The sequence below is a fragment of the Fulmarus glacialis genome, unplaced genomic scaffold (assembly GCF_000690835.1).
Source record: "Fulmarus glacialis isolate BGI_N327 unplaced genomic scaffold, ASM69083v1 scaffold2081, whole genome shotgun sequence".
In the NCBI taxonomy this organism is placed as follows: domain Eukaryota; kingdom Metazoa; phylum Chordata; class Aves; order Procellariiformes; family Procellariidae; genus Fulmarus; species Fulmarus glacialis.
In genome coordinates, this window is record NW_009191959.1 from 43,557 (window position 1) to 57,020 (window position 13,464).

The following is a 13,464-nucleotide window of genomic DNA, read 5'->3' on the forward strand; positions in this document are numbered from 1 at the left end:
ATTCCAGTGTCCTGTCCATGTCAGGGAAGCAGAGGTTTAAGTTCATGACTTCTGAGAGCTCTGATAAGTCTTCAATTAGCTGTGAATGAGACAGCTTGAACCAACTGGATGCTTGATGCAGTCTTGAGCACAGAACAGCCTTTCTTCTCTTACTCCCACAAATTTTCCACCTGGGAACTTCTTTGGGGAGTTATCTGTCTCATTTCAGCAGTTACTCTTGTTATGGATGTGCTAGAAGCAGCATGGATGGTTGGTTATGCACTAAAAGGACAGTGCAGCTGTAACTTAGGAAGCCTGTATGCTTTTGTCTGACAAGCCAGAAATAAACAGCTTGCTCTGCTTCAGATTGTCACCCCAAACTTTCACCTTTAAAGTGCCTCGTGTAGGTTTGCAACTTAGGTGACCTTTCACTGCAGTTTGAGCCATTCATCCCTCTCCTTGCCTGCTACTCAGTCTTGCTAACTTTCTTGCATTTGTCTTTCCTTTGCCTGAGATTCAGCTTTCTTTGCAGATTCAATGTTCCCTTGTACTAACTGTTAATCTGCAGGGAGAAGCGTACCTGTGCTCCCAGAGAGGCCTGCAGAGTTGCTGAGGGCAACACAGACGCTAAAAAAATAATCAGTGTAAAGATCCCTCTTCAGGGTGTCCAGGGATTTTAGCTTGAGTGGGAGATCTAGAAACCTCCCAGCTGTCCAGTGGACACAGTGCTTAAAATACCAACCAGAGGAAACTTGGACCCAGATCCAGCAAATATTTGGGTCTCATCTTCCCTTTGATTTTAACCAGCCCTAAACCCTGACCTGTAGGCTTCTCAATCAGCTAATATTACAATGTGGAGCAAAGCAACATTTAACCTTTGAAAATTTGGGCTATAGTATAAAGCTTTTCAGCACTTTGAATTTTTTTTTCCCTGTAGGCATATACAAATATTCAGAGAACCAGATGTTAGTAAACTGAAGAAAAACTATTGCCGCAATCCAGATGATGATTTTCATGGTCCCTGGTGTTACACAGATGATCCTCTCGTTCCCTGGGATTACTGCCCTATTTCTCGATGTGAGTACTTGGTATGCCTCAGGCATTGTCAACTGTGCAGTCCCAGTGAAGCCATGGTGTCACACGCGTATGCATACCTTTCTGTTGTCACTTGTGGCAGCAGAAAATGTGTAATTCTATCAAGAATCAATTGTGCATGACTGAGAAGGAATGGACAGAAGCTGCTTGTGCAATATATGAACAAGGGGTCCTTTTCCTTGACCAGCTTGGAGATTTCAAGGCTTATTTATACAGCAGGGGCATAAAAGGGCTATTACAGATGGTCAAACATTTTCCAACAGATCTAGCTATTGAATGAGGGCTGGACGGAGACAAAGAATTGTCTAGTGGTCAGAATGCTGGCTGTGGCCTCAAGAAACCCAGGGACAGTTATCTTCTGTGCTACAAGTCTCTTTATGTGATCTGTATTTGTTTGTAAAGTTAGGATAACTCATTATATGTATGCTGAAGTATATATGTGCTATATAGTTTAGATTCTGCTTTCGGATGTTTATGGGATGATTTAACTCCTGGCAAGAATTAGAAACATCACTCCTCCGAAGCTGCATGTTAAAATCTAAAGAACTTAAATAAACAGAATTAAAAATCCTAGGGAATTCAGTAATAAACTGATGTTAAATGGAAAAAGATAGATTTATGCCGAAAAATGTATAATTCACATTTATGTTCAAAATTTTTCTCTTCAATTCTTATTTCTAAATCACCATGCTGTATATCCTGGGAGAACATTTAAATGGTAAAGCAGACTTTTGAATGCACGTCTGTGATCTCTCGAGATTAAGGATAATGTTACATTCATTCCTAGCAGCAATCTGCTGCTTTTCCTCATAGTCTGAACTGCAGCATCTCTAAGAGGTGATATTTGAAGTCTCAGGTGATATTTTGGCATCTATGTGAAGAGTAAACAAACTGTGCAAAAGTTTATTTGTGTCAATATAGATAAAGAACAACAGCTGAAGAAATACAAATTTTATTCACTCACTCTGAGTTCATTGTCTGGATCTATGAATTCCTAAGGAAATATTCACAGCAAACATTTGTAGGGTATACAGCAATGGTGAGTATTATTATTTCTGGAATCAAACTCCAGAGCTGGAATATGTCTGTTTTACAATTGTGACTTGTATGGACTAGTATTAAACTACCAGTAGCTCACTCAGGTACTGATAACCAGCTTAACCAGTACAGACAAAGTGCTGGCAGTTCCCAAGTGTACTTACTTGGTGCCTTTAACTGGTCTCTTCAAACTGTACTATACATGTATATATTTACTGTATTCAATTTTAGATGTGTTTTAATTTTGTATTATGGATATCTTATGTGTCTGTCTAGGTGAAGGTGATACAACTCCTACTACAACCAGCTTGGATGGTAAGTAAATTTGCAGATGCACTGTGCAGTGCATGTATTGTATCCTCTAAGACTAGTCATTTCTTTCCAATTGGGAAACAAGAGAAAGATTGGTTAAAGATACAAAAAACCGATACAGCTTGGGAAAAATTGCTTTTAGAAGAGGAAAATGTAGACTAGCTTTATTACACTCCTTTATCTGTTCTCACTGTCCTGTGTTGCCAGTGGTGAGATATGGTAACGATTTTCAATGTTTGCTTTAAACTACGTAAATCTCAAAAATCTATTTAAATATATGTATCTTATATTCCCTATGAATATTTATATAGACTGACCCAGCTTCAGTGAAGTAGTTTTGATGCTCTAGAAATATAATTCATTAGCACAGGAAAGTTAATCCGCAATAAATATTGATCTTCTTGTGGTCCTTATGTGCAACTGTACAGGTTTCCTACCGCTGTTTTTAGTAAAATGTGATCTCTGGACCTGCTTTCAGATACTGTCATTCCTTGTGCCTCAACAAAACATTTGAGAGTTGTAAATGGAATCCCAACACAAACTAACGAAGGATGGGTGGTTAGTTTGACATACAGGTAACTATCACTGTGATTAGAAAGACAATACATCTACTAGGATATTTGTTTTGGAACTGTAGAAGATGTTGACCATAATAAGAATACTTCTAGATTGCAGTTAAATTCTGTAAAAGCAGAAAATCAACATTCCTGGAACATCAGGTGATTCCACAGTATTCACTCTGTCAGTGAAATATTTATATTTTGACTATCACTAACTTACACACATGAGCTTGTAAAGCATTCATAGTGTTCTGGTCTTTCAGTTAGCTACTGCAGACCTTTTCATAACATTGGCTTAGCATCCAGCATTTAGCTGTTTATTTTAGAGGCTATTACACAAAAATTGAGTTTCATATCAATATTTTCATTTTAACAGCAGTGCATTTAGTTTTGAAGTGTTGGGTTTATACCTGTGTCATATTTAGCTTTCTGCTCATATCATTGCATGCAATTGAAATGTATTCTGTATTGAAAAAATAAGTAGGGAAATCCTTTTCATTCTGTAAAACAAGACTTTAACATGTACAGCTGGAAATGTGTATTACATTATGGCAGATCTTACTTTGCTACTCTGTAAAAGCCAGAACACAGAATTACTGTTTCCTACGTTCATTACTCTGATTCATAACTCATCAGCTGGAAGCGTGAATCATTAATGTATAACAGGAGATATATCTCATGCATCAGCCCTGTATCTTCTATCATGAAAAAAAAGAAAGTAAAAAAATGTCTTTTTTGTCTGCTGGTACAGACTAAAGTACAGCTCACTTCTATTAGCTTACTATTCGTCATCTCTTAAAACTGTGTTGTAAAGTAGGTCCTAAATGAAAAATTGGAGTAAAGGAAAAGATGAAATGCCTATTTTCTATATTGCTTCATTGCTAGAGAAATTTTGGGGGTCCTTCCCATCCTTGGTAATCTTTGCACCTTGTGAGCTCCAATCAGAACTAGACCTTTCTGAAAGTCTAACAGGTGCTCCAGAAAGACATTTCTAGAGGAACACCACTCTATTCCTAGACTAAATATCCAGATAAGAGGGCTGAATCACTCTCTGGAAAAGCTTATCTTTCCACTATTTTTAAAGCAGTCTTGATGTTTGAGGAACTTTTAGACAGGTAAGGTGAATTACATCTGGGTGCCTAAAATTTAAATAGCGGATATTAAGGTAGTTGAACCTGGATTTTGTGCTATGCAACAAAATTCCGTTAAACAGATGAGTGCTTAAATGATTGCAGATTATTTTATGAAAAAGGGATTCCTGGAACTCTCCAACAGCAAAATATATTTTTAAGTACTACATGTGGGCATAAAAACATAGTTTTATTTTGTATTGTTACCAAGGAAGCAAACAGAATGTTGTCTGAAACAAAATCTTAATGACTTCAGGACTTTCTGCAAAAAGCTAACTGTACACCTCAAAATGGAATTGCTATGTCTGAATGGTAAAGGCCTAGTGATACTTAGAAATTTGTATTCGTACTTGGCAGCCAAGGCCCACCTCTGAATGTTAAATTAATCAATGGCATATTTTCTTATATATCCAATCCAAATTCTGTTATCAGGTATATTTAAGTATATTTGGATGAATTTAAGCTATTTCATGGAATCATCTCTGAATTTGTACCACATTTAAATAATAAGTTTAACCTTCCTAGGCAATCTTCTAAAGCAGATGATGCGATCTTGTAAATTCCTTTTGATAATTAGTGGTGTAAACATAATATGCAAGAACATTATACCCCTGATTGTGACATTTTTATAACAAAACTGGGCAGAATCTATATTTTAAGAAGAATCCATCCTTTTGGACCAGATATTTTGTTCCTCAACCAAAATACAATCAAAAAAAAAAAAAAAAAAAAAAGGAGGCAAGCATCTGTGTTATTCTGCTGTCTTTGAACTCCATATAGAGTCTGGGCTCCTTCCAGCAGTTCTTTGCAAAGCTTTGAACATTTGTGTAATTTGAATTTATAAATTGTGAGATTTTAAGCTTTTCCCAAATTGCTGACAATTCTGATTCACTTTCCAAAGAGCTGCAGAAAATAAATGTGATTTTGGAGGCACAAAGAAGGAAACTAATTAATCTGCATTCCACAGTCATCTTTATTTTTGAAAGAACTGCCATGCTTAATTGCTTTAATTTTACTTGATATATTATGCTGCAGCTTTTCTATAATCACATGTAGGATGTCATACATTGCAGATTGCTTCCAACTGAAGTATGTGGGGACAGAAATCTCACAGGGCTGGTAATCAAATAGGAACTTTCCACCTCAGGGTCAATGCTTTGAATAATACCTACATGAATAATGACCAAATTTTGTTTACATCTGGTGGCAGTTTGGGGACTTGCTTGAATGTTTCAGTCCAGTTCCTATTACGAAGATTTAGCTTGCCTTTTTTTTTTTTTTTTTTTTTAATTAAGTCTCTTATTATAAATTCAACTTTGAAACCACTAAATGAACAGAGTAACTGAATTTCTCTTTCCTCTTGGTTTATACACATTGGAGTAAATCTCTGCAAAGTCATGCTACTATCAGTGTTGAAGCTGTAGAGCAAAGGGACAGAGACATGTTTTTGCAGGCTGTCAGTCAGCCACCTTTCACCGGCAAACATACTGGGGAGCAAAAGTACTCTTTAAAGATTTTGACTACATAGAAACTAACACTATAACTTTTTTTTTTCTTTTTCTTCTTTTTTGTCTCCAGGAATAAGCATATCTGTGGAGGTACTTTGGTAAAGGAAGAGTGGGTTCTAACAGCAAGGCAGTGCTTCCCTTCTCGGTACGGTAGTCTGTAGCTTTGCAATATTGAAATACATCTATTTTCGGGAACTTATCAGCACATTTCTTCAACTTAAATGCAGCATTCTTCCCTCCTGTTTGGCTTTAGCACTGCTTTACTGATGTAAAAGTCCTGTGGGACCTTGGTATTTTCTGTTATTATTGTTGTTAATCTAAAAGAGCTCTGGCTATGTTACAAAGAAGTATAAATATGTTTTCCAAGTGTAATGGTTAGACAATTGCCTCTTTATGAAAATAATCTCATGCTTCTGCTTAATTGGACAGAATAAAATAGAAAACTTGGGTAAATGTCAGAAAGTTCAAAGGTTTTACTGTCCAAGGATCTAAATGTTTGGATATATTAGGAAAAAAAAATTAGATTTTAGTAACAGTTAAAGACAAAATTATGTAGTGGCTTCAGACCAAAAACTTACATCCAAGCATGTTGATTTTGGAATAGCAGTTGGCAGCATAAACCCATTTCTGGTGAAGGGTAATAGTTAAGGTCTTCTAGCATAATCATATCAAGCAGAGTTTTTTGAGTTATTTTATTATACACTCAATAAAATCCTAACCAACTTTGCCTCATATAGGTACAAAGATTTGAAAGACTACAAAGCCTGGCTTGGAGTCCATAATATCAAAGGAAAGGGAGAGGAGAAGCATAGACAAGTTCTGAATATCTCCCAGTTGGTATATGGCCCTGCAGGGTCAGATTTGGTCTTGCTGAAACTTAGCAGGTTAGTAGCTATTATTACCAATTCCTGGATTTTCAACTGATGAATGAGATTCTTCCTAAATAAGATTTGCAAATTCAGTTCTCTACTGTCTCTGATACTGCAGATGATGCCTCCATAGGGTAAACTTCCAATTGTAAGAAATTTTACTTGATATATGCAGAAATGCAGGTTCATCTACCTTACTAAGAAAACAGATGTTACTTCTGAAAAATTGTGCCTACAATTTTTTTCCTGATAACCAAGTTTAGGTTTGTTGGGAAGTTTTTTCTGTTGGGTTTGTTTCTTTTTTTTTTTTTTTTAAAAAAAAAAAAAAAAAAAACAACCACAAAAAAAACCAACCCACATTAACTAGTATATGGTTTTAATTTATAGAATAAGCACCAGATTGTAATTGAGATCCTTGTGTATATATGAGCTTTCAAACTTTCTCCATATTAGCAAAACTGTATATTCAAATGAAATGCCATCATTACTTACTTTTAAGATGAAAACCTGAGTTAAGTAACATTAAAATGGTGACAGCATTTCAAGAAATCTTTTGACAGTTAACAGCTGTAGCACAAAAAATAGGCAGAAGAATCCACCATATTCTTCAAAGGTGGAAAAGAAAGGAAAAGAATTGGCACAGTTTTTCTTTGCTGTCGTCTATAATAGATTTAACGTCATTTTTAAGATACATTTTAGAAGGTTAAGTAAAATCCATTATATTTATTATTTTTTTTCTCTTTTCAGACCTGCCATATTGACAAATTTTGTAGAAATAATCCGGTTGCCCATTTCTGGATGTACCATTCCAGAGAAGACCAGTTGCAGTGTTTATGGATGGGGATACACTGGATGTAAGAAACTATTTTTAAAAACTAAATGAATACGTTGACAGCTTACTTCCTCTTGTCATATAGGTGAGGCTGCTGGTATTGCCTGATGCCACGGTTGTCCAACACTTTTTGTTATAAAATACAGTATTAATTTTTTTCTGAATTTGTAAATCTTTGAGCATTTTATCGAAGATCATTTAGATCATTTAACACGAAATATTTTCTACTAGTCCATCCTTTTTTTGTTTGTTTGTTTTGGTGACAAGCAAAATGATTCAAACATTTCAAAGAATGAACTAGAGAAAAATACTGTTCTACATGTTTAAAAAATCTGGCAGAATTTTTTTTTTTCAGAGTTCTAACTCTTTTTTGAAAAATTCCGATTCATCTATTTGAGCAGTCTCTTTCTGTATCCCAAAGCAAGCTGCCCTGTGGAAAAACTAATACAAAATCATGTAATCAAAGATATATTAACATACACAAAGACAGTGAACTAAGGATGCACAGGCAACCCTAAGTCTGGCATTTCCTAACTTTTGAGTACTTGACTTTGCAACCTTACTAATGTTTATTAAACACAGTTTTTGTGTGAAGTAAATACAAATATGTGGGAGAACAGACATTTATTTAGTCTGGTAAATACTATATCTGGCTAATTATGTGTTGATGATAAAGTTAATAGCTGCCAGTTGACAATGATTACTCCAATAATTACTGTGCTCAAATGTCATTTTGCCACAGACCCTGAGTAAGCAGCAGCAACATACTCACGCTGTCCTGGAAGCAGAGCAGAAACTAGACTGTAATTCTGAGGCGCTCTTCCTTGTAACCATTACTCCGCATTTCTTTGTGGGTGGCAAGTAATCCGTACCAGCCCTCTCCCAGATGACTGCCTTTGATGTTCCCAGCATGGCCATATTAGCCATCCTCGGCAGGGAATGGCTGTCTGGGGGACAGGGAAGTCAGGCTGGAGCACGGTGCAGCATCACAGGAAAGCTTAGCTTAAGAGAACTGATAAGGAATTTGCAATGTCGTGGTTATGTAATACAGTAAATACATAACATCTGTCATCCAAGGACTTTGTGCTATATTTTATGCACTACTTAATAAAATCCTCATAGCATCCTTGTCAGGGAAGGAAGAAGTGTTACATCCATTTTTTTGTATTCAAGAAAGCAGGATAACAATTCAGTGAAGGGTAAGCTTGGCATTTTCTTTTGATGGCTGTGCAGGGAACAGGCAGGTCCAGGCCCTTTATTTATCTTTGCAGCTTGTACAGACTTGTCTTTCGACATGTAGAACAAGAGCAAGCTCCACAGGGCTCCTGCTTCCTGACCTTCACACTGATGAATGGAGATTGCACAAAGCTGTGGCTCTGCCCTTGCAGGCACAAAATCATTCAGTGTAGCTGAGCCAGCACAGAAGGAGAAAAACTCTGCTCTGCTACAGTATTTTTCAAGTCACACGTCCTTCCCTAGGCCATGGCAGGCACTGTTACACATTAACTTGTGTTTAAGGCAGGGACCAAAATCCTCGCTCCACTGATGGGAGTGACACCATTCTGAGGCTCACTTTTTCTGATTCCTGTGACGTGATGGGACAAGCTGGTGGTGGATTGTAGAGTAAACCCAGTTACCCAGCACTTTCTTCTAATACAGAAAACTTCTCCAGATATTCTCAGAGAACTGAACAGACATGCACACCAAATAAATTTCTTGCAAATCCCGTTTGTAGCAAATATAAGAAATCCAGAAGACAAATGCATGACAACAGTGAGGTTGGACAAAAATGTTAGTACTGGAGAGAAAGTACAGTAACTGAAGTTACATGAGGAAGTTTATCCAGACTGCATTTCAGGTTTTTGTTTTTTTTTCCCTAAAATAGAATAAAGTTCTCATTCTCTTTTCAATCCTAGTAATTAACTATGATGGCCTTCTCCGGGTAGCAAACCTGTTTATTTTGGGCAATGAGAAATGCAACCAATATCTCAAAGGGAAGATCACTGTGAATGAGTCAGAAATCTGTGCTGTAGCTGAAACCATTGGTGCTGGGCCTTGTGAGGTAAATATTACATTTCCTAATACATTCTTAGGAGCCATCAACCTGGCCATTTCTTTCCCAGAAATAATTTTCTGGAGTTTTTTTATAATTATTCTCTCTGCATTAAACTTGTACACAAAAAAATTATTTTAATCTTTTGCATTGGAAAATGATTTGTGTTTCTAGTGATCTATTTTCTGCCAGAGTGCAGGAAGATGTTCCTTTGCTTCAGTTTCACTGTACCAACACACCAATAAAGGATTTACATGAACATTAAATATACTCATGAGACAAAACACTTTTGTAGACTGAGATAAAGTTGTGTTCTGTATAACAAAGGATAAAGTAGGCTGTGTGCTAAAACAGCAGTATATTTTGATTGAGTAGAAACTAAAGGCTGGGGCAAATTTAACTGCTTACTTAGATGAAGACTTGCATGCAAAATACAAAGTCACTGCTCAACAGAGTTGATAAAGTTATGAAAGAAGGAGAAAGATTCAAAAACATACTGAGGTTCAGTATTAGTCAGAAGGCTGGAGCATTTGGTCTCCCTTAATCAAGCCTGAACAACATATCAATCAGGACAGGAGAACTACTTCAGTGAAAGTATAGTTTGATACAGTTGTTTTGCTTGGGACTAGTTTTGATGATGGAGAAAAGACATCTGAGGAGAAATGCTCAGATGTAATGTAAATAAATGTAAATCATTTATTACAGGAAGATATAATTTTTTGTGTGGAAAATCTCCCTGGTGAGATGATGTCTAGAAGGAAGGCAGTTATGAGTATTATTATTCATTTAATATCTGGAATAGAATAGTGATTTTCTAACACTGATTGTTAACCAAGAAGTGAAGTTTTCCCTACCCAGGTACTACCAAACCATGGGGAAACGAGGTCTTCATCAGGCTGACGCCTCTTCCATTTATTATTAATATTCCAAAGGATCATTTTGTTACTGCAAAGTAGTTTCTTCAAAATCAAATATTTAATCATAAATGAGCTCTTAGACATGTCAAGGCTTATAAGTGAAACATCTGCATGGAAGTCTGCTGGGAATCCTGCACTTTGTTTTCCCCTGCAAGAAGAAATGGACTGAATTAATATTAGCAATCAGTCTTAATCACTGCATGGCTTCCTGCTCCCTGAGTTCCCCTTTGAAGCTACTTTCGTCAGCAGAGAACAGGCAGAGAAACAAAATCAGATTGGCAGGTGAAACTCCACTCCTGAAAGTGTTTTATGAGCTGCTCTGATGGTACTGACATAGTTCATTGTTCATGTGGGAACTAATCTGCTGTCAGTCAGAAAAAAAAACCCAAACCAAATAAAGGTCAAGCATTGTTTTTTCCCTGGTGATCCGGAGAGAATACAATGCTAATTGTCAGCTTTTATTTCTTTAAACAATGTCTCACTCTCCGATATGAACATTTACTGTCTAGTTTTGCAGCTAGTTTGCTAGGTTCAGTATCTATGTTCAAGTCCCAAATCTATGTGAATATATCTAAATTACCATTTTGATGTAATTTAAACTGGATATATTTTAGTGCTAAATAAGACCCCGATCTGAATTGGTCATACTTCAAATGTTCACTGAATGCATGTACTGGTGTATAGATGTCTCATTCACTCAGAATAATGAAAAAGAGTATTTTAACAAGTTATGTCTCAAAATTATGTCCACAAAATATTACCTTTTATTATGTTTGAGATTTCCACATGCACACACACACACACACACACACCCCGTCTATTATTACACATAGATTCTCATTCTGGAGCCTTGCAACATGATTGACTGACAGAAAGTTATTAACCTGGCTCTGTCAGTAGTCTTTGATGCAAAGCCTGTTATCACAACAAAGATGTTTATCAGTCAACTCACTTTCTGCTCATCTGGTTTATATGCACATAAACAAATATTATGCTTGCAGGTAGCTGAAAGAGGAGAGTAAGATGTGGTAGTCTGAAGTCACTAGAATCACATGTAAAGATGGATAACAGGGTTTAATTTGCACAGGAAGCAATCAAAGGTCAAAGGCCAACCTTGACATTGGTTCACGTAAGTTCTGGTTGTGAAAAACATATTGGAAACTCGTTTTTGTCCTATGACAAGAATAACTTTTTTGCCTGTTCATTGAGCTAGGTCATCCCCAAAAGAAACCAGTCAGTAGGAGACAGATGGGAGCTGTGTCTTGAAGCATTTTGAGAAGTGACATTTTTTATGTTTATTTTTTCTTAGCGAGATTATGGTGGTCCCTTGGTTTGTGAACAAAACAGGCTGAAGATAGTAGTTGGTGTCATTGTTCCTGGTCGCGGATGTGCCATTCGAAATCGTCCTGGGATTTTTGTTCGGGTCTCATATTACTCCCGGTGGATACACAAGATTATGATGACCTATAGAAAACCCTGAAAAACCCAACAACTTCCATTCAAAGAAAGATTTTGGACAACATGGAATTAAAGTGTAATGTAAAGATCAACAATTTTTAAACTACTTGATAGTCAAGTTTGTTGAGCTTCTTCTAATATTTATGGGTGTTTTTAGTGTTTTTGTCTATCAGTGTTGTTTTATAAATGTTGGAGTGACTTACAGTATATGCAAGTTTGGTGACATATCTCCTGAAGATACTTGAATGGGTAAACAATTTTGCAAAGATATTATTACTGGATCATAAATGGTTTTGTAGAAATAGATCATATGACCTCTTTTATGCTGCTCTTCAGATTAACTTAGAAGGAGAAACAAATTATAGTTTTATTTAACACATCTTATTCTTTCTATGAGCCATATATTTCTCTTCATATATGACAAAAGACCTACTGAGAGATATATGCATATGTCAAGGACAGCATATATGATCGTATTTCTCTTCCCTGCTTATAAGAGGTCGAAGATTTCAATATTTCATTTAAAAAAATCTCTTTAGAAATTAATCTTTTCATTATTGATGGACTTTGACAAGCCTGCCATAAGCAGAGTTCTCACAGATGTCAATATCACTTCCTTTTACGCAGTGCTTATAGACTCTAGTTCTGCACTTGGTCCCTTCAGTGTGCACGTGGTCCCTTAACAGATATCTCAAAAACCCTTTTGGATCAGGGAAGAGACATAGAAGTGGATTGGTTAGCAAATTATTGATCGTTTGTTTAAAGTTAGTCCCAGAAATAACTGTGAATTTACAGTGCTAAAGAGAGTATTTCATACAGTTTGAAAAATTAATCCTGATTAGTTACTGGCAGACTTTGGCCATTAAAAGAAATTTCAATCAGATGCCCAAACCTTTCTCAACAGTGTTAAAAATTCAGTTGATTCTAGTACTTTCATGAAAGTAACTCTGTATTTACAGCAGGAAAAAGAATAGTTGAGCCTGGCACCTGGTTGAGAGACTTAATACTGGGAAAAGTAAGTTATACATTAGTAGTCTTTTCAGAGACTTAAGATCTTCAGTAAAAACTTACCTAGATTTGGACAAAATTATTTCCTTTGTATAATTCCTTTCAGGGTAATAAAATTATTGCAAAGATTGATATGATCTTGTATGTAATGTGGAAAACATCACCAATAGTTTAGTAGCTTGTTTCCTGCCTGTATGTAGAACCATCATTTTCCTTTATGTTGACAGAGAAAGGGAACAAATAATCAGCATCTATGAAAAGCGCTTGTTCTCCTTTAGGTATTTAGTTGTATGGCTGGAAGTATTACACAAATATGTTGTTATAGGTGGCACCAATTATCCTGTAATTTCTGGAAAATTGATACAACATATATCCAATTGTTAGTTTTACTACTGTACATGTAATTGTATAAGTAACTGCACTGTTACTTCACTTGTGACTATGTAATTGTATATGTTTCCAATAGCAAATTGTATGGTATGCGTATCTTATCTAACTGCATAGCCACTAAGCTGACATCATGGTGTAGACATATAAAAGGACATTTCATTCAGAAGACGCAGGGTTGAATTCTGCCCTGGCAGAAAGTAACCACTTCAGGGGAGCTGTCTCGGGAGGCAGCCCTCATGTTGACTCACCAAATTATTTTCTTCAGCAGTGCACTTTGACTTCAGTGGGACTCAAATATGCTTACATCTCCTGGTG

General features: G+C 36.3%; 1 protein-coding gene across 1 annotated transcript in view; it reads left to right on the forward strand.

Annotated features, from left to right (window-relative positions):
* HGF (hepatocyte growth factor (hepapoietin A; scatter factor)) overlaps positions 1-12,714 on the forward strand; it is a gene marked incomplete at its 5' end in the record, with an annotated part of 44,663 nt that extends 31,949 nt beyond the window's left edge. Inside the window, 8 exons of the mRNA XM_009586863.1 lie at positions 917-1,056; positions 2,389-2,427; positions 2,903-2,999; positions 5,693-5,767; positions 6,360-6,506; positions 7,239-7,345; positions 9,240-9,385; positions 11,603-12,714. Coding sequence (XP_009585158.1) covers positions 917-1,056; positions 2,389-2,427; positions 2,903-2,999; positions 5,693-5,767; positions 6,360-6,506; positions 7,239-7,345; positions 9,240-9,385; positions 11,603-11,773 — 922 coding nt within the window. The remainder of the gene's footprint in view (positions 1-916; positions 1,057-2,388; positions 2,428-2,902; positions 3,000-5,692; positions 5,768-6,359; positions 6,507-7,238; positions 7,346-9,239; positions 9,386-11,602) is intronic.
* Between the last annotated feature and the right edge of the window lie 750 nt (positions 12,715-13,464).